This window comes from Cannabis sativa, chromosome 3 (assembly GCF_029168945.1).
Source record: "Cannabis sativa cultivar Pink pepper isolate KNU-18-1 chromosome 3, ASM2916894v1, whole genome shotgun sequence".
Taxonomy (NCBI): Eukaryota; Viridiplantae; Streptophyta; class Magnoliopsida; order Rosales; family Cannabaceae; genus Cannabis; species Cannabis sativa.
This window is the reverse complement of record NC_083603.1, coordinates 43,875,690-43,896,902: the sequence shown is the minus strand read 5'-3', so window position 1 is coordinate 43,896,902 and position 21,213 is coordinate 43,875,690. Positions and strand designations below refer to the sequence as shown.

Below are 21,213 nucleotides of genomic sequence, written 5' to 3'. Positions count from 1 at the left end.
TCCAATTAGTAACTTTTGCAAAACACAAGGTCCGAAATGGTATTTACCTTTAAAACAATACAATTTGCATTTTGATTAATTTTGAATTTTGTGTTTATTAATAAATTTGATAAATTATTTATAAATATATTAACGCTTAAAACAATAAAAAAAAACAACAATATTTTTATTTTAGCTTTAATTTTTGGAAAATAAAAATAAAAATACCATTTTACATATTTTATTTACAATTTTAAGACCTAAAATTATTATTTACAAAAATACATTTTTAAAATTTTAAAACTTTAAACATATATTTTTCGAAAAAAAAAATAAGAAAATAACTAAAAACAACGAGAAATCAAACTCACAACAACTAGAAATTTAAAGAACAAACAAAAAAATAAAATCACAACCAACAATATACGTGTTATTGTAAATAAAAAAATTTATAGAAATGAAAAAAAAAAATTCTATGTTAAATTATTTTTTTTAATTTTTTCGATTTTGTTTATCCGTTTTATAAGTTATATTAATAAAAAGAAATATAAATATTGAAACATTTTAAATAAATGATTTTTTTCAATTATTTTTGCCTTTATAAGAAGAATAAAAATGAAATTAGCTCAAAATAGGTAAAGAAATACATATTTTTTTTCTATTTAAAATAAAAATAAAGGTTATTCTTTTTGCAATTTTTAGAATTTACAATTAAGCTTAACTTAGTAGTGAGCTAAATCCTAGGACAATAAAATGACAGCTTCCCTCCAAACATTGAATCTGTGTGCCATGTTTAATTTAGAACCCATATTTTGTATTTATTTTAAATTTTTACTCTAAAGATGAACAGTACAAGGCAAGAATATTGCTTCCCATATTGAAAAAAAAAATGAAAAGAAATAATAAGAATATCTAAGAACAAACTATAGCTTACAAAATTATAAGTAAATCAAACACTTATAAGAACCAAATAATCAAAAGGACAAATCAGATATCTACAAAGGGCTCAATCAAAGCCAATTGGCCACTTCAAAATCAAAAACACTTTCCTCACCCGGCGGCGCCACGTATTGCCACAGGGAACGGTAAGCCGACATTTCCTTTGGAACAACACCCAATTCAGCAAGCTTCTTGCCATACTCCTGTTAAGAAAACATTGAAACTCAGTGTCCATTTCAACAAGTAAATACACTCAATGAATGTGCAAATGAACAAAACCTACATTGATGTCAAGAAACAACTGCCTGCAGATCTTGTCAGTGTCGGACACGTTGTGTTCCGAGATGTCTGAGCTTGCACCAGCACGTCGTTGTGCACCTTGTCGTATTCTCTGAAGAGAAGACTCTGTTTTCCTAGCCTGGTCATGACAATATTCCAATATAATCAAGGCATAGAAGTGGATCTAGAAAACTTCTATCAATTGTTGGTAAAGTTTATGTGGGTTATGAGAATACTAACCACACTAACAAGATCAGCAGCTAAATCATAATAGCGACTGGTAATCTCTGCTGCAGCCCTGTCACGCAGTTCCTTCTTTATTTCACTGGTTAAATACTTAGTAGCTCGCTCCCCACGCAGAAAAGTCTGGATGTTCAATATGAAACATATTTGGTCAAAAGAGATTTTACATACAACCTTGCAATAAAATAAAAGCTCACACAAGTTGCTCAATTGAGTGTTAACCACCATCTCATGTATTACTTAAATCTTATGACAACAATTGGAAAGAGGTTTAGACAACTTAATGCTCTAAAATATAAGGACTGAAAAGATTTTAGAAAAGTGGAACAGTCCTATATAGAAATATAATATAACCACATAGCCTGTGGAATATACCATTTACTTTTAAATGATTAGTGAGATAAAATTGTTGTTATTAAAGAAACTATAGTTCATGTACCTCCAACGGACGCAGTACTCCTGAAACATAAGGTGAATGCCTGGTTGGAATAGGTTTATTCGTCATCCTGAAAGTTGCAGTTATCCCTTTTAACTGTTTCAAATCCTACATTTTTGAACATGGAAATAAAAAGGTTAACATACTTGACATCAACCAGTATAGCATAAAATGAAATAAATCACATACTCATTCATATTACATCATGTTGGACCAAATCCTAACTGATGTTACCTGAACAGACTTCTCAACCAGTGTCTCAACAATAGTTTTGACAACTAGAGGCAGTAAATCATTCAAGGATTTTCCACCTTGTAAAACGCTCTGCTTTACAACAGCAAGAACATCACTAGAACACGGGGAAAGAAGCTGAAGAACATTTTGCAAGTAATCTCCAGAAACCTCGGTCGCCAAACATTTAATATCGTGAATAATCTGCAATTATTCATAATATCTATTAAATTAGTTTGCAAACATAAGTTGTCAATTCATGTTTGATTCTTTTCTGAGCAAAATTATTTTCCTTAATGAAATCTAGTGCGCTTATAGTGGCAGAATCCAGAAGTGTGACATTTTGGACTTTCCCGCCACTTTCCTTTGTACAAGTGTCAAAAGGATAAACCATAAATTAAAAGATTTGACAGGTGCCACAAATGACAAGTATATTTTTTGAAAATAAGAATTACGTACATAAATAACACGACGAAAAAAAAACGGTTTTGCCAACTTTTAGATTTTTTTTTGTTGTAATTTACTTGGTTAGTTGTGTTTACTGTGTTATATATTTTAGGATTTAAGGTTTAGGTTTAACTGTGTTATACATTTGTCGATAAGTCAATAGGTTGTCGATAGGGTTTAGGGTTAGTTCTAACTGTCAATGTCAAACTGCTTTCAACTTTATAAATTGTTAGGTTATATTTAGCCTATGTTTCGGGTCTTTAAAGTTAGCATTATCTCGTCTATTGGTGTCTTTTGGAGCAGTTTTACGCTTGATTTTAATTATTTTAGGTTCCTGGGGTGTTAAAGTTCAAGTTCAGTCAAATGGCGAAAAACTGGGACAAACTGGAAAAAATTGGAAAATTCGGCTCCAGACGCGTCAGTAGTCGCGACCTCCAGAGAGCCAGGTCGCGGCCCTTTTTCCTGGTCGCGACTCTGGTCGCGACTTCGAGATTTGGCAGAACCTCTGATTTTCGAGGTTTGCCTGTAGTCGCGACCAGCTTAAATGCTAGTCGCGACTAGGTACGGAAATCGCAGATTTGACCTAATTTTGATTTTTTTCTCAAATTGGAAGCACACCTCTCATCCCTATATAAGGAATACGACACTGAAGGTCAAAGCAAGCAGAAATAGACCTAAATAGTGGATGCAAGTGGAGAGGAAGCTATCTTGAAGACCCGGAGCGATATCACCTTCTAGTTTCTTTCTTTTACCCTTAATTTCTTCTTTTATGTTTAGTTTTGTTTCTGAATTAATCATGGATGTTTTTAGAGTTATGTTGAACTAAAAGGGAGGATGATGAATGTTGTTTAAGTTTATGCCTAGTTAATAAATAATTGCCATTCATTTATCTTGTTTGTGAATACTATCTATATTTGTGTTTAATTCCATGTGCAAGCTTGATCACCTTTTACATGTTTAATGATCTCAATTCGAAATCTGAAAAGTGAGAATTGAGAATGCTAAAATTTGATAGTCTAGGTTTTGATGTGAAACGAAAGTATTTACATAGCTTTAGTGACAAATAGATTATTGCTTAATGCTGATTTTGTGTTGATTTAATTAAGAAGTTAATTAGAGAACATATTATTTAGAACCTAAAAGATCTGAAAGGAGTTAGTTTAATTTATAATCTGTCATTCACATTAAGATAAGGATAGCAATTAGGTATTAACATGGGTAGCTTATCAACAGGATTCACCTCCCTAATCTCTCATCTTGATTAATCGTCGTTTATTTTCTTTTAATTTTCTGAGTTATTTACTTTTAAATTGTAAAATTATTATTTTACCAAATAGAATCATAAGTATAGTTTAGTAGTAGTTAATCCAATTCCCTGTGGTTCGACCTCACTTGCGTGAGATACTACTTGATTGCGTATACTTGCGTAGTAAATATAAAATTCGTAACATAAACCCAATTAAAACCCTCAACAGACCAAACACCATCGTAAGATACAACAAGAAACACAGTCGATCCTGTATTTTCAAACAAAAAAAGGTAAGTTAGGGAAAAATACCAAAAAATAATAAAAAAACTAAAAAAGGCAAAAATTTAACATATTCGACAAACCTATCGACATTCCATCGATAAGAACTGTCAGTTTTAATGTTTATTTAGTCTTTACTTATGTTTAAAAAAATTCACTTGTTTTCTAGTCAATTGTTTAAAAGTTTTCATTTTTTTTGTCTTAACGTCGACAATATATCGACATGCTATCGACAAATATAAGTAAAAAATATTGACAAATTGTCGATACATTGCCAAATAAATGAAATTATTTAAATTGCTTTTTCATCGACATTTGTCGATATCATGTTGATAATGGTCATCCCTGACCATCCTTCACATGTCATCGACATTTTATCGATATTCTATCGATAAATTGTCGATAACCTCTGGAAAACCCAGATTTCGACAGAAAACTAAATCTACTATTTTAAACAAAAAAATACCAGTTCCAATAAATACCACAGATATAACGAATGCAAGCTAAATACTATTACTAATGTCTAACAAAATGCTTAAAACACAACTTACCTATTATAATATTGAATGATTCTTGAGTGTGGGGGTGTGGTCCGATTTTCCACCACCGAGAGAGAGAGAGAGAGAGAGAGAGAGAGAGAGAGAGAGAGAGAGAGAGAGAGAGAGAGAGAGAGAGAGAGAGAGAGAGAGAGAGAGAGAGAGAGAGAGAGAGAGAGAAGCACACGAGAGGGAAGAGAGAGAGGGGTGGTGGGTTTTAGTTTTTGTCAAAGTAGAGAAAGAGAGAGAGAACCAAACGAGAGGGAAGAGAGAGAGGGGTGAACCATTTCAGTTTTTAACCATTTTTTTTTATTTTAAAAAAGAGTAAAATGGGAAGTTCATGTAATCAAAGAAATTAATTGGTATAAATTAGTAAGGGGAGTCAAATTTGATATGGGGTATTTTATTAATCATCAAAATTAAAATTTTCCTAGTATAATGGAAGGGAATTGTGAAAATAAAATATATATATATAGGATTTTTTTTTTCCTAAACTTTGATACTGTTATAATTTTACTTTTTTTTTTTTTTTTTTTTTTTTTTTTTTGTAAAAAGTACCTTTCGAACTTTGGAAATAATTATAAATTTACCCATTTAGTTGCATTTTACTCATTTTGCAAAAAATAATTGCATAGGTAGTGCTCTATGGATAAAATATAGGATTGTATATCTATAACTTTAGAGTTAATAATTGAATGTTTAAGGTTGTTAGAACATCTTTAATGAAGTGTTATAAGAATTGTGTATTGTCATTTTTAGAATATGTCGTTGATAAAAGTAAGTTTCAATGGTGGTGTAAATTTGTTCTAAATTTGGCTTATGCTAAAATTTGTGCTAAATTTAATACAAAAGATAACAGTCTAAATTTTAACACACAATAAATATTATATTTTTTGATTACTACTTTCTCACTCATTAATATATTTATTAATTAAAAAAGGTTTTTTTAATTTCCCATTTTAATCTCATAAAAAAGTTAATCATCAAGAAAAATAAAATAAGTTAATTGTATTGTACATTTCAATAAACATTAGTTACTTCTTAATTTTTTTTTAATTATTTTGCTCGTTGTGCATTGGAGCACAATTACAAAATAGGCTAAATATATCTTTAGTATATATTTTGGGCTGAAATTAATACAATTATACATCTTACATTAGAGAAGAGATGGTCTTATATTTTGCTATAGCTAACTTAAGTTAGTTAATTAGACTCTCTCTCATACTCAGGGCCAACCTGAAATTTAGTAAGCTATAGGAAGAAAAATATTTTTGCTCTTATTTTAAGAAAAATGTAGTCTTTTCAAAATCAGTAAAAAAATATATAATTCTAAAAGGGAACAAACTTTTTTTGGGCCTCTAGCTAGGTGGGTCCTAAGGGGGTAAGTTGAAAAATAACACTTTTGTTAATCAATTAATCAAATTTATCTCTAATTTTATATTTTATTGAAACATACCTCTTTTTATATGTATTGTACCCAAAATACCCTGACATAAGAGAGTCACATGGAGAGTATCTTGAAGTGATAGGGGTAAAATTGGTACAATCTTTTAAAAAAAAAGTGGTAAAAATGATAGACTTTAAAAAATAAGGTAAAAATAAAAGAAGACAATATAAAAAGAGTATAGAGTATAATTTCTTCGGTCCTAAGCATAGACCTAGCCCGCCTATGCTCAAAGTCTGGTCTGCTCATATAGTAACTATATGCGTAGTTTGTGGCTACATCAATAGATTTTTTGAAAAAATGAGCAAAATAACCTACACCCATAAAAGGAATGTACTGATACACCCTTGACTTGTTTCGGCATCAAGAAAAAATTTAGTCTAATTTTTTTTCATATTCATGTACATTATAGCTATTTAAGATCAACTACAAAATTTTGAGAAATTCCGAATAATTTATATTATAGAAAATAATGTTCAAACAGTTTTTTTTACACGTATAAAATAAAATAGTCACGCGTGCAACACATTGTTTGAACGTATTTTTCGGCGTGTTAAACTTTTCCAAATTTCTTAAAATTTTGCAGGATGTCTTAAATAATTATAACGTATATGACCATGAGAAAAAATTTGACTAAAAAATTATTGCGGGTGCTAAAATAGATAAAGATACATCAACGTATCCATTTTAAGAGGGTGCATGGTAGAATTTTCCTAAAATATTTTATTAAGATTACGATCTAATATCAAAATGTTTGACATTCATTTGATATGCATTTTTTCATATATATGGACTTTTCCAAAAAGTCCAAAGTCAACTTTTAATTTTCCAGTCTTGTCAGCCTACTTTATAATCAACCATTAATTTGCGTATATATATGAAAAATCTTCTCCGTGTTGTAGCCGTAAACTACATAATTTCCCATCATCCGTGACCGTGCAAGCAAGTACAACACACTTCTCATTAATAATTAAATCCTAAATTTCTCAATGCCTCGAAAACTCTCAGCAACTTCTGTGATCAGCATCATAACCACATATATATAGTACATATAACTCTAATTTCTAACAATGTTTTCCACAAAACCCAATTACAATCTCTATACATATCATTACTACTACTACTACTACTAATAATAATAATAATAAGATGGTGATGAGCAAATTGTATCTAGAGATGGAACATGTTTTCCAATACTTTGATGAGAATGGTGATGGGAAAATATCAGCCTTGGAGCTAAGGAATAGGCTTGGTGTTGTATTGGTTGGAGATGAGTTATTACCACTTGAAGAGGCAGAAGAGGCTGTGGAATGCTTGGATTTGGATGGAGATGGCTTCTTGGTATTGGATGATCTTGTGAATTTCATGGAATCGAGTACTCATGATGATCATGGTGAGAAGGAGAAGTTGCAAGATTTGAGAAGAGCTTTTGAGATATATGATATGGAAAGAGTTGGTTTCATAACACCCAAAAGTTTGAGTATGATGCTTACTAGATTGGGTGAGTCAAAATCCATTGATGAATGCAAAGTTATGATCAAACATTTTGATTTGAATGGTGATGGTGTTCTTAGCTTTGATGAGTTCAGGATTATGATGCAGTAGTGATTAGTACTGAAGATTTCATTAATTTATTGTAGTACAATTTTTGTGGTTTGTACGTGTGTATATATTAATGCAATATTATATAACTCGTGTTTTATTTATTTTTTGACTTTGTTATTATACTCATATTTAAGTTTTTGTGGAGCAAGAACTAATAAGGTGTTGAGAAAATACACTTTGACTTTATCTACATAATGATTATTGTTGTAAACGTTGTTACAGAAAATAAAAGAGGAACAATATTACTAAATAATTGGATTGCATTGTAAATTAAGTCGTTCTTAAAATTTTTAAGACATGCGTGGCACTGTCTAAAAATGTGCAAGCAGTTGAAAAATGTCAATCATCTCGCCCAGTAGTACACTGTATCAAAACCTCATTACGAACTGTCATATACACCATCTAATAATATTACTGCCCAAAATAATTCAAATGGGAAAATTGTTTGTAAAAAAGGGATGTCTTTTTTCATTGGTTCTGATGCGTTAATATATAAAACAAAAAAAATAGAGTCGTTTTTTATGAATTGTGAGAGAGTTGGGTCGTAGCTAAAAAAATATGAAAAAAAAGTCTTTGTTTATCAATTAATGAAACATGTTTAAAAACAGTTTTAATTAATTAAATAAAAAATAATAATTTTTAATAAATAATTTTTCTCTAAAAACTAAGGTACACACCATACTAACAAGCCAACTAGGCTTAGTCGATCGGACGAACTGTAACGTCCCCGCTTCAAGCCTCTATTGGGCCCTTACACCCACGGAATAATGGCTCTTATACACGAGTATGTCACTCTCGTTGCTTCCTAAATAGACGACTGACCCTACAGACCAACACGAGTGTTTCCAGCGTGCTTTGTCCTCACTCGCACACTTCTTGGGAAAACTTTCCAGGAGGTCACCCATCCTGAAATCACCCCAAGTCAAGCACACTTAACTGTGGAGTTCTTACCGAAAAACAAGATGCACCTTGTTGATATAGGTAGTACCAATCAATCCATTTAAGCCTTCTTCAACTGTGTAGTCCCATACCTACATAGGTAGCTTGGTAGTCCACTCAACTTGGACTAAAGAACTCATTAAGAACATCTATTAACTCGGCCTTATTTCGCTTCAGGAATTTATGCTTCAATTTTGATATAATTATAGCATGGTCTCATTTTGATCACTTCATAACTTGTTATTATTCATTAAACCTATTTTTAGAATCTCTAGTCTATAGATTGGGTTACCATTATGAGTGATTCATCAATCTAAAGACAATAGTCCTATTCCTTTCGATAGTTTAAGGCCTTTCTCTTTAGCTAAACCTTTCTTCAAAGGATCAACTAAGTTATCATCAGTGCGTACGTACATGATTCATTCTAACAGTTCCTGTTGAGAAAAACTCTTAAACAATGTTGTGCTTACGACGTATTTATCTCTCTTACCATTGTAATTACGATTTTAAACTTTTGCAATAGTCACAGTACTATTGCGATGGACCAACACAGCTGATATAGGTCTTACCCATAAAAGAATATCAATTAGCAGGCTTCTCAACCAACTTGCTTCTTCACTAGCAGTAGCTAGTCCAATCATTTCAGACTGCATTGTTGGTTTAGCTAAAATAGTCTGTTTCTTAGACTTTCATGAAATAACTCCACCAACTATGTTAAAGTTATAGCCACCGGTTGCCTTAGAGTCATTTGATAAAGTATTCCAGCATCATATTGTACCCTTCAAGGACAGATAGAAACTTCTGATAATATAATTCAAGGTTCATGGTTCTTTTAAGTTATCTCATGACCCTCTAAATAGCATGTCAATGTTACACTAGGTCTACTGGTAAACCTACATAATAATTCCACGACATAGGCAATTTCGAGTCTAGTACAATCAGTAGCATATCGGAGATTGCTAATAATGCTTGCATATTTGGATTATTTTGTATCGTCACTAGTGTTCTTAAATAAATTTACACCGTGATCATAGGGTGTACATGCAGGTTTACAGATTTACATGCAGTTAAATAATTTTGGGCTGGTTTTTTGTTTTAACAATATATAGTCTGGCCCTGTTTAATCTCCAATTGCTTTGGCTTTGGATATGCACAGGTGGATTCGGGATTGGTCTTGTAGCTTTCTAACACTATATTTTATAATTTGACGATATATTCAATATAGGAATTTGGAGTATAGTTTGTCATATTTTTCTCTTATATAATTTTAATAAATAGGGGTATTTCTACTAATTTTTATTGGAAGATCCTTAAATGATTATTATTAATAGGTGTAATTTGTTACATATTTATTTAAGATGAAAATCTGGTATTCTTTATATTGTTTGATGCTTCTCAGTTCTCACTTGACCACTTATAAGTCATTTAGTTAAAGATGCTGTAAGAATTTTTGTCCTTGTAAATAGTTTGGTTTGTTTACTTTAGCTGATTTTACTCAATGAACAATATCTATATGTAATGTGCTATGTTCAGTTTACTCATTAATAATAGAAATTCCATTTTATCTTTTAAAAAAAATCGTAATATAACATCTAATGATAGAGCTCCACACTACTAATTAGTAATTAGCTCTTTGCATTATCTTCATCTTGTATTGTAATCTTCACTCTAACCCACTTGCGCCTACTATTATTGTTGGACCAATTAATTAATTGACTATTATTATTATGTCCATTCCAAAGTCAATATTTTTATTTTTATGAGTCGTGTTGTTGGGTCCAATCATATAAATTGTAAGTTTCTGCGTGTGGCAGCCGTAAAGTATTTATTTATTTCCCCCATCCATGACCGTACAACAACGCCTAGAAGCCCATCCCAATTCATATTCTTTCTTTCTTCTTTCTCTGCAAATTCTCTACTAATAATTTTAATCAAAAACTCTCAGCAACTTCTCCCCAACACCCTATAAACACGCCTCCATTATAACAACAACCACATTCTATATAACATATATATAACTCTAATTTCTAACAATGTTTTCCACAAAACCCAATTAGTCATTACTACTAATAATAACATTAATTAATAAGATGGTGATGAGCAAATTGTATTTAGAGATGGAACATGTTTTCCAATACTTTGATGAAAATGGTGATGGGAAAATATCAGCCTTGGAGCTAAGGAATAGGCTTGGTGTTGTATTGGTTGGAGATGAGTTATTACCACTTGAAGAGGCAGAAGAGGCTGTGGAATGCTTGGATTTGGATGGAGATGGCTTCTTGGGATTGGATGATCTTGTGAATTTCATGGATTCAAGTACTCATGATGATCATGGTGAGAAGGAGAAGTTGCAAGATTTGAGAAGAGCTTTTGAGATATATGATATGGAAAGAGTTGGTTTCATAACACCCAAAAGTTTGAGTATGATGCTTACTAGATTGGGTGAGTCAAAATCCATTGATGAATGCAAAGTTATGATCAAACATTTTGATTTGAATGGTGATGGTGTTCTTAGCTTTGATGAGTTCAGGGTTATGATGCAGTAGTGGCTATTAATTATAATCATTCAATTTATTGTTACAATTCTTTATTTATTTATTTTTTTGTATTTTGTATGTTGTGTGTACATTAATACAATTAATAATACTCATATTTATTTATTATTTTCATTCTATATGATTTTATATAGTTTTTTCAATTTGTTCCATGTTAACACAAATTCACACAAAAATTGCACGCTACTTTCAATTAATTTTTTGTTTTGATAAATTAATTTTCTTACATAATTAAATTCATATTTGCATAACTAAAATACTTAGATTTAAAAGAGTTTTTTTTTTTTTTTGAAACCATGCATAAGAGATTATACCATAACAACTTTTGTACAAATTCCTACAAGAGTTATTATGTACACGTTTGATTAACATAAATTTGTATTGTTAAAAGGGAAATAGGTAGGGTGGTCACTTTAAATAATTGTTATACACGCTTAAATGAACGGGTGAGAAAAAAGAAGAATAGGAAAGAAAAATTGTCATATTTGGTTGACAAACATCATTTTTATTTTACTTTGGTTTAGAATAATAATATTCATATTATATACCACCATAAAGATTACTTTAATACTAGTCCGTCCTTTTTATTTTTATGTTGAGAAGAAGATAGGTGTGTAGTTCACATATTTTTGTCCTTGTAATTTTATGTTGTGGCATGTTTGGACTTCCCTTGTCCTAACACTTTCACCGTTTATAATCACAACGGGCAGCTGAGAGTGGACTTTTCTCGTCGAAAGATGGTAGCACTCCTCTATTTTTGTTCTGCTAGTTTTGGGATTTAGTGTTACTTCGTTTGCGTTAGGGGAGTGACGAGTGAAATTGTTTTACTTTTTGTTTTTGTTTGGTTTGTTTACTTTAGCTTTTCTAGCTCTTTCAGTATTTTGCACCTTATGTCCATTGTGATGTTGGTGCTTTTTTTTAGGAGTTTGTCCCTCTAAATGCTCTTGTCACGATCCGAGCCTTAGGTCGTGACAGATGTGTAATATCCATAATTTGGGTGGTCAAAAGTTACACTTTAACCCTTGTAGGAAAATATTACTTATAAATTACTTTAATTTATATTAAGAAATACACATTTAAAAATAATAGAATAGGTCATGTACCTATAAAGTAAATATTAGTAATGAAATTAGAATCACTTATTAATGTAAAAGAACAATAATATCCCTCACAATTATATAGTTACTCAATACATAAATTTAATAAGTCAACAAAATACAAAAATAATGTGTAGCATCCATCATTCCTTATTTTTAACTAGTACATAATTAATTTAAGTCATCCAGACTATTCATTCAAGCTTAAATACAAAATTAATTTTCATTGAAAAGTTTGATAAACAGGAAAAAAAAAAAAAAAAAAAAAAAAAGACTAAACTAATAACGAATTTTTTCCTCAACGATACCATGATACCATCCTCATCCATTAGCATCAAATTGAGCTCTTAGAATGGGAAAAAATATGGGGTGACTCTATAAAGCCGAGTAGAAAAACAACTAATATCAAATGACTCTTGGTTTAATAAAAACTCATGCATGGTTAGTTTTTAAAAATAAAATATATCATCACCATTATCAAAATGTATAAACAAAATAGAGAGACTCACAAATAATCACAAAATTAAGAGTCAAATGCATATCACACAGTCAACTAGATCCCTAGCTCTCAATATCAATCATAGAGAATGATATCCAAAAAATGGGTAGCCAAACCTAATAACCACCATAATATCGTGGCTCAGATTCAATTCTCTTCCTGTAAGTCTTTTACGTACAGGTGAGTGCATACATAATCTACTTATGATGACACAAATATTAGGTCATGAAATAACAATATGCACAAATCATGATCAATATGGCTCTCATCAATATAACTAAAAGTGGGCAAATAATAAGAATAATAAAGAACATATTCCCTTTTATTTTAGAGAATCCAGCAACATAACGGCTGTATTTTGAATAAACTAAAAAATTATAACCTGCATAAATATTTGGACAAAAATATATTTGGCACTCAGTGTCCTAATTCAGAAAAATATGCAGATTAAATTTTAACTTTTTAAACAATTTGTAAATCCTAAAAATTAGAATAGGACTAATTCTATATTCAGCACATTTAAAATCCCAATAATCAAGAGATTATTAATTTTTTCATAAAAAAAACTTACTTGTGTATAGAAGTAAATACATACAAATCATTATTTAATTTATTTATGTACAATGAGATACGGTGATGATTATTGGAAAAGATATTAATGATGACTACAAGTGAGATGGCGGTGATACATTAATTTGATTACAAGTGAGCTATGACGATGAAAATTATTTTGAAGATATTTCTTTGCATGCTTTCTTTTTTATCTAAGATATTAAATAGATTTATTATTTTTTGTTAATAAATATATATATATATTTTTGAAATTATACATAAAAATATGTTTGAAATTATTTGATATAATTTTATTGTTCAATTAATAGTCATATATATAATTTAAAAATTTTATAAATAACAGCACACAAAACGCAACATATTTATTAGTGAAATATATAAATAAAGAGTTTTATTTGTACCCCACAAAATAATATCTAATAAGTACATCCCAATATTAAAAACAATAACTCAAAATAATTTTTAAAAATTTATCACGTTATTTTGTGTTAATTTTATACTTATTTTAATTTTCTTCCATAATTTTTTTTAAAACATGCATAATTTTTTAGTTTTTTTAATTATTTTAATTGTTTGGTCATAAAATTTAAAATATATATTATATATGGATATATTTTTTAGAAATATGAATTAAAAGAAAAAAAATTAAAAAGAAAATACTATAATTAAATATATATATATACATATTATATAAAATAAAAATTATTAAACTAAAGTACATTTATAAACTTTTGATTAACAAAACATAAAGTGTAAAATAAAATCCAACATTAAAACAACAAGTGTAAATATTATTTTGGAATCTGTGTTTTGCAAAAGTTGTCAATTGGACCCTCTATTCTGTTAAATGACAAAATGCACTATGTATTTTTTAAAATGGTACAAATAGAACTCTGAACTGATTTTTTGTCAAAATAAAATTTAATAATACTTCGATCTAAAGGTGTTATGACAAAACTGTTTACATTTTCTATATCTGTTCGTGTTAGAAATTATCTTCAAGTTGGTTATATAAAAAAAAAGTTGTAAAACATTAAACCTAGGGTCCTATTTTTACCATTTTAGAAAATTCAAGGTCTATTTTGTCATTTAACAAAACAGAGGGTCCAATTAGTAACTTTTGCAAAACACAAGGTCCGAAATGGTATTTACCTTTAAAACAATACAATTTGCATTTTGATTAATTTTGAATTTTGTGTTTATTAATAAATTTGATAAATTATTTATAAATATATTAACGCTTAAAACAATAAAAAAAACATCAATATTTTTATTTTAGCTTTAATTTTTGGAAAATAAAAATAAAAATACCATTTTACATATTTTATTTACAATTTTAAGACCTAAAATTATTATTTACAAAAATACATTTTTAAAATTTTAAAACTTTAAACATATATTTTTCGAAAAAAAAAATAAGAAAATAACTAAAAACAACGAGAAATCAAACTCACAACAACTAGAAATTTAAAGAACAAACAAAAAAATAAAATCACAACCAACAATATACGTGTTATTGTAAATAAAAAAATTTATAGAAATGAAAAAAAAAATTCTATGTTAAATTATTTTTTTTAATTTTTTCGATTTTGTTTATCCGTTTTATAAGTTATATTAATAAAAAGAAATATAAATATTGAAACATTTTAAATAAATGATTTTTTTCAATTATTTTTGCCTTTATAAGAAGAATAAAAATGAAATTAGCTCAAAATAGGTAAAGAAATACATATTTTTTTTCTATTTAAAATAAAAATAAAGGTTATTCTTTTTGCAATTTTTAGAATTTACAATTAAGCTTAACTTAGTAGTGAGCTAAATCCTAGGACAATAAAATGACAGCTTCCCTCCAAACATTGAATCTGTGTGCCATGTTTAATTTAGAACCCATATTTTGTATTTATTTTACATTTTTACTCTAAAGATGAACAGTACAAGGCAAGAATATTGCTTCCCATATTGAAAAAAAAATGAAAAGAAATAATAAGAATATCTAAGAACAAACTATAGCTTACAAAATTATAAGTAAATCAAACACTTATAAGAACCAAATAATCAAAAGGACAAATCAGATATCTACAAAGGGCTCAATCAAAGCCAATTGGCCACTTCAAAATCAAAAACACTTTCCTCACCCGGCGGCGCCACGTATTGCCACAGGGAACGGTAAGCCGACATTTCCTTTGGAACAACACCCAATTCAGCAAGCTTCTTGCCATACTCCTGTTAAGAAAACATTGAAACTCAGTGTCCATTTCAACAAGTAAATACACTCAATGAATGTGCAAATGAACAAAACCTACATTGATGTCAAGAAACAACTGCCTGCAGATCTTGTCAGTGTCGGACACGTTGTGTTCCGAGATGTCTGAGCTTGCACCAGCACGTCGTTGTGCACCTTGTCGTATTCTCTGAAGAGAAGACTCTGTTTTCCTAGCCTGGTCATGACAATATTCCAATATAATCAAGGCATAGAAGTGGATCTAGAAAACTTCTATCAATTGTTGGTAAAGTTTATGTGGGTTATGAGAATACTAACCACACTAACAAGATCAGCAGCTAAATCATAATAGCGACTGGTAATCTCTGCTGCAGCCCTGTCACGCAGTTCCTTCTTTATTTCACTGGTTAAATACTTAGTAGCTCGCTCCCCACGCAGAAAAGTCTGGATGTTCAATATGAAACATATTTGGTCAAAAGAGATTTTACATACAACCTTGCAATAAAATAAAAGCTCACACAAGTTGCTCAATTGAGTGTTAACCACCATCTCATGTATTACTTAAATCTTATGACAACAATTGGAAAGAGGTTTAGACAACTTAATGCTCTAAAATATAAGGACTGAAAAGATTTTAGAAAAGTGGAACAGTCCTATATAGAAATATAATATAACCACATAGCCTGTGGAATATACCATTTACTTTTAAATGATTAGTGAGATAAAATTGTTGTTATTAAAGAAACTATAGTTCATGTACCTCCAACGGACGCAGTACTCCTGAAACATAAGGTGAATGCCTGGTTGGAATAGGTTTATTCGTCATCCTGAAAGTTGCAGTTATCCCTTTTAACTGTTTCAAATCCTACATTTTTGAACATGGAAATAAAAAGGTTAACATACTTGACATCAACCAGTATAGCATAAAATGAAATAAATCACATACTCATTCATATTACATCATGTTGGACCAAATCCTAACTGATGTTACCTGAACAGACTTCTCAACCAGTGTCTCAACAATAGTTTTGACAACTAGAGGCAGTAAATCATTCAAGGATTTTCCACCTTGTAAAACGCTCTGCTTTACAACAGCAAGAACATCACTAGAACACGGGGAAAGAAGCTGAAGAACATTTTGCAAGTAATCTCCAGAAACCTTGGTCGCCAAACATTTAATATCGTGAATAATCTGCAATTATTCACAATATCTATTAAATTAGTTTGCAAACATAAGTTGTCAATTCATGTTTGATTCTTTTCTGAGCAAAATTATTTTCCTTAATGAAATCTAGTGCGCTTATAGTTGCAGAATCCAGAAGTGTGACATTTTGGACTTTCCCGCCAGTTTCCTTTGTCCAAGTGTCAAAAGGATAAACCATAAATTAAAAGATTTGACAGGTGCCACAAATGACAAGTAGATTTTTAGAAAATAAGAATTACGTACATAAATAAAATCATCTGGGACAGCTCTAATAGCCCATTCACATCCACTGTTGGATCTTGCATTGTTAGCAGACGTACGAGCAGCCAGTCCAGCTGATAGCCAATTTGAGTATCTGTTATAAAGCCATAGTCAAATATTCTGGTGTGGGTGGGGATGTTGGTCAAGCATAAGCATGAGTTAAATAAGTATAACACACGCCAAAGTTACTAATGAAATTGACCTTGAGAGAAGCTGCAAGGATAACCGAAGAAACTTGTCGGCACAAGAAAGGACAAGAACATCTTCTCTCCAGCAGGATTCCATGCAATTCAACAAAGCAACACTTTGTTTCAAGGTCAAATCTTGAGAATTTCTGTGACTAGACTGTGAATCCTGAACAGGAACAAGACTGGCAGCCACAAGTTCAGAATCGAGAGCACCCGCAATTTCCTGAAATCTGAGAAAAGTTGAGTTATTAACAGCAGTTCGTGGTATTCTTACAGTTCTGTAAATCACCATTCATAGGAGTTACCTCAAAGAGAAATAGACAATGTACTGTCATAGGAATTACCTCAAAGAAAAATAAACCCCAATATTCCACTGCTTCAAAAATTCATTATAGACAGATTGCGCTCGAAATTTAGCAACAGCAGAACTGGATGGACAATAACCTTGCATAACAATCAGATGTTTATAGCTTACTCTCAGACACATGTAACTATTAGGCCCCAAAAAAAACATGTAAATAGTGCGGCAGTGCATTAACAAATAGGTCTATGGCATACTTTTAAGTACAATGAAATAAAGGATTTGAATACCTACCTTCAAGATGAGACAAGAACTTTAGGCTTGCTTTGTAATTTTTCAAGAATTCTGTGGGTCTTCCAGGGGAAAAGGCACCAGGTTTTCCCTTTTGGATTGCAGTGAGAACTTCTTTAAGGATAGAATTGGCCAGGAAATCAAATACATGCAAACCTGAATTTTCTGGGGAGTAAAAGAAATCACAACAATTCAATTGTGAGATATTCTAGTTAATAAGGTTAACGCGTGCAAGTTGTCATCAAATATACTGGCATACTTCTGAATAAACCTTTACTAATGTCATAACTACATAATATAAAAAGGGCAGACAGGATGGAAAAGTGATGATAAAATTACGAAGCCACATAAAAAATTTACAAATCACTTTGACATTTACTAGGTCTAGAACCACAGCTAGACTGCTAAAACTAAGGCCAATTTGGTTCAACTTCTGTAAAATACTAGACCACTAGAAAATGTGTTGAGTGTTCCAAGCGCAAGAACAGCACCAAAATAAACAAACTTAAACAGCAGAATAGCACATAATGATGACAAAATTTCTGGTGCAGCAACGAGTGAAAATAAATGTTCAGCTAAGCTAATGGGGGCACAAAAGCAATACAATACCTTCAAAAGAAATTTCCAACAAAAATTTGCAATCTCTATCAATGCATTGATTGACCTGTACGTAATCACTTTCAAGTTCATTTGATCCTGTAGCCAAAGATGATGGTCCATATGGAATAATTTTCTGTATCAATGGTGCCACAATCGTTGTCCGGAAAATTTCTTCTGCATTTTTAGTGTTATCAATGGAAGCATATGCTCTCAAGCAATTGAAAATTGCATTTGCATCTCGGTGTTCCAGTCCATCCACAAAACAGTGTCCCAAACTAGCATCTAATAATAAGCTAGCACCCTGAATCCTCTTCTCCATGTTTTCAATGAAAGGTAGGTTCTGTACTGGCAAAACAGAGAAAACCAATGAGCAAAGATCGTGCAAACACCTAAGAAGAGAAAAAATGGGTAGGTCCTATGAACAATCAAGGATCGCTATGTTAGGGAAAAACTAACAAAACTGGATATCTTTGTTTGTACTGATGATGGTGGAACAAGGCTCTCATGATAAAGAAACACACCCAATAATACAATGCGAAAATACCCACAGCAATGAAAGTAAGTTATTGATATTTTTTGACATACAAACAAATTAGAAAACTAATACAACATAAGCTCAACTACTAAGACAGCATTGTATTGACGAATCTATTGAATTTCTTTTACTAAGCCTCATTAATTTCAAACAGCATGAATATTTTCTCTCAAACTCGAAGAAAGCAACCTAATTAGTAGTTTTCAATTAATTTACATAATGGGGAAACTGAACAAACAACACATGAATACTAATAGAACTTGTGCAAAAAGATTGTACTTCAGAACATAGAAAAACAAATGGAGGAAACTATGAAGTAAAAATTGAAAATGTGACACGGTAAGAGAGTAATGAAGACCTGCGCATGAGCTATATAGAACTTTAGTCGGTTCATCTCACTAGCAATTCTCTCCAAAAGCATGCTTTGAGTTTCTCTCAAACTTGTTCCACTTTCAACATGTTGTACGGAAGTCCCATTGCTCATTAAGTTCTTCTCTGTAGAACTTACATCTCCATTTGACCAATCAGCCGGCACACTAGGGAGCTCTTTTATCAGTTTTTCAACCTGTATAGAATTTGGATAGAATCAATACACAAGATCAAGAAGCTCAAGACCTAGAGTAATACGTGATCTTGCAACACACAGACAACTCAAATTAAATACACTTGACTAATTGAGCTTAATTTTCAATATTTCTAACAGAAAAAAGAAATGCTTACACTTTTTCTTTTATTTCTCAAGAACATAAAACAATTTATAGAAAAAGACTGAAAAGTTTACAAAATTATAAACCATGAGGATTGATAAGACAAAATTGAAGTTGATCAATAAGTTCTCTGTTTCTACTCCATATCTTTTAAATCACAGGTAATAGATCATTAACAATGAGTAAATACCAACCCATTTTTCCAATTGACTAAAAATTTAGTCTAAGCAAACTAAAAATGTCAGAACAAACGAAGCTGAAAGGGAAGTAAGCACATGCTATAACAGACGTACCTTAGAGACTACATGAAAAGTGTCGAGCAAAAGCTCCAAGACCTCTCTGGCGGAAGCAGCATCCGATCTCTGCTTCAACCCATTCTTCAAAGCCACAAGGGCGCCCTCCACAGAGCTCCTGAACTGTTCGATCTTCTCTCTGAGTTCCACCAATGGAGCCCGCATACGCACGACGGCAGAATCCACGTCAACAAGCTTGGTGCTAAGATTAACGAAGTCAGCATAATCGCGGTTGATCAGGTCGATAAGCTCGTGATTGAGAGATGACAAGTGGCTGTGGAGCTCGGATCGGAGAGTGTCGAAGGGAACGAAGGTTCGTAACTCGGATATATAAGACTCAGAATCAAAATTGGGAGATAGAAAGAGCTCGGGCTTGAACCAGAGGGGATGACCGTCGAGCGGGTCTGCAAAGAGGTCATTGGCAGATCTAGGTGGTGCTGAGACCGTATCCGCCATTAGACCTCCAAATTCAGGTCTCTAATTTCGATTCCACCCGCTGTTTGCTTACCGAGAAAGTGCGAGAAAATATGAATCTTGTCACCAACGTTCTCACTCAGTCAATTAACAGCTACAAAGATACACAGATTAACAAAGACGGAGGATGTAGAAGACGATGACGACATCAACAACAACGGTTTCTCTGTACAAAAAAGCCCATTAGAATTGATTTATATTTTGGGCCATTAGAATGGGCCACACTATGAGGCCCATTAGTCCAACAACCTATGCCAAACTTTCTCAACTTTCTTCTTCTTTATTTATTATTATTATTATTTTTTAAAAAAAATATTTAATTTGAAGATGCAAAATCAATTAGGTACGAAAAAAGGTAAATAAAGGATAAGTATAAATTTTTGGTAAAATTGTAAAAAATTTCAAGAAAAAATGAAAAGGGAACGAACGGGATGCTTTGGAGGAAGCAATTTTGCTATGGGCAAGTAAAACACCACTTTTATTAATCAATTAATCAAATTTACCTCTAGTTTTATATTTAATTGAAACATACCTCTCTTTTTATATGTATTGTACCCAAAATACCTATAAGAAAGAATAAAAATAAAAAAGGACAATATAAAAAAAGTATAAAGTGTAATTTTCTCTTTTTTTGCTATTGGATTTTGTAATTTTGAGGTTCATAAAATACAAAATGGGTGTATGCCCAAAACATTATTCGTATGGCTAAAGTGCCAACTATTGCAACTAAAATTATTTGTAATCATCATAAAATCTAACTATCTCTTTCATTAATGAACGTTATTAAAAAAAAATTACATTTATAATC

At 31.1% G+C, this 21,213-nt stretch overlaps 2 protein-coding genes across 3 annotated transcripts; one reads left to right on the top strand and one right to left on the bottom strand.

Annotated features, from left to right (window-relative positions):
• Positions 1 to 833: 833 nt before the first annotated feature.
• On the bottom strand, positions 834 to 20,568 carry LOC115709316 (conserved oligomeric Golgi complex subunit 2). 2 transcript variants are annotated; one of them, XM_030637393.2, is made up of 12 exons: positions 19,932 to 20,567; positions 19,290 to 19,496; positions 18,406 to 18,736; positions 17,800 to 17,961; positions 17,549 to 17,648; positions 17,219 to 17,434; positions 16,999 to 17,110; positions 2,111 to 2,311; positions 1,880 to 1,984; positions 1,438 to 1,563; positions 1,202 to 1,336; positions 834 to 1,121 (listed from the first exon to the last, which is right to left on the bottom strand). In XM_030637393.2, the coding sequence occupies exons 1-12, from the start codon at positions 20,385 to 20,387 to the stop codon at positions 990 to 992; spliced, it is 2,283 nt and encodes a 760-aa protein (XP_030493253.2). In that variant the 5' UTR covers positions 20,388 to 20,567; the 3' UTR covers positions 834 to 989. The 2 variants fall into 2 exon arrangements, with proteins under 2 accessions (XP_030493253.2, XP_030493254.2); XM_030637394.2 differs by lacking the exons at positions 834 to 1,121; positions 1,202 to 1,336; positions 1,438 to 1,563; positions 1,880 to 1,984; positions 2,111 to 2,311 and adding exons at positions 15,183 to 15,553; positions 15,634 to 15,768; positions 15,870 to 15,995; positions 16,312 to 16,416; positions 16,543 to 16,743 and having other exon boundaries at positions 19,932 to 20,568.
• LOC115709317 (calcium-binding protein CML38) lies at positions 7,121 to 11,275 on the top strand. The gene is made up of 2 exons (XM_030637395.2): positions 7,121 to 7,628; positions 10,697 to 11,275. Exons 1-2 carry the CDS (start codon positions 7,212 to 7,214, stop codon positions 11,150 to 11,152), a joined length of 873 nt encoding a protein of 290 aa, XP_030493255.2. The 5' UTR covers positions 7,121 to 7,211; the 3' UTR covers positions 11,153 to 11,275.
• Positions 20,569 to 21,213: the final 645 nt, after the last annotated feature.

Excerpts from the sequence above, each read along its gene's own strand:
- LOC115709317 (XM_030637395.2), top strand. The coding sequence starts at position 7,212 with ATGGTGATGAGCAAATTGTATCTAGAGATGGAACATGTTTTCCAATAC. Across the intron at positions 7,629-10,696 it reads TTGATTTGAATGGTGATGGT|ATGGTGATGAGCAAATTGTA; the intron begins GTTCTTAGCTTT and ends TTAATTAATAAG.
- LOC115709316 (XM_030637394.2), bottom strand. The coding sequence starts at position 20,387 with ATGGCGGATACGGTCTCAGCACCACCTAGATCTGCCAATGACCTCTTT. Across the intron at positions 18,737-19,289 it reads TCTATATAGCTCATGCGCAG|AACCTACCTTTCATTGAAAA; the intron begins GTCTTCATTACT and ends TTGCCAGTACAG. Across the intron at positions 17,962-18,405 it reads GTTGGAAATTTCTTTTGAAG|AAAATTCAGGTTTGCATGTA; the intron begins GTATTGTATTGC and ends TTTACTCCCCAG.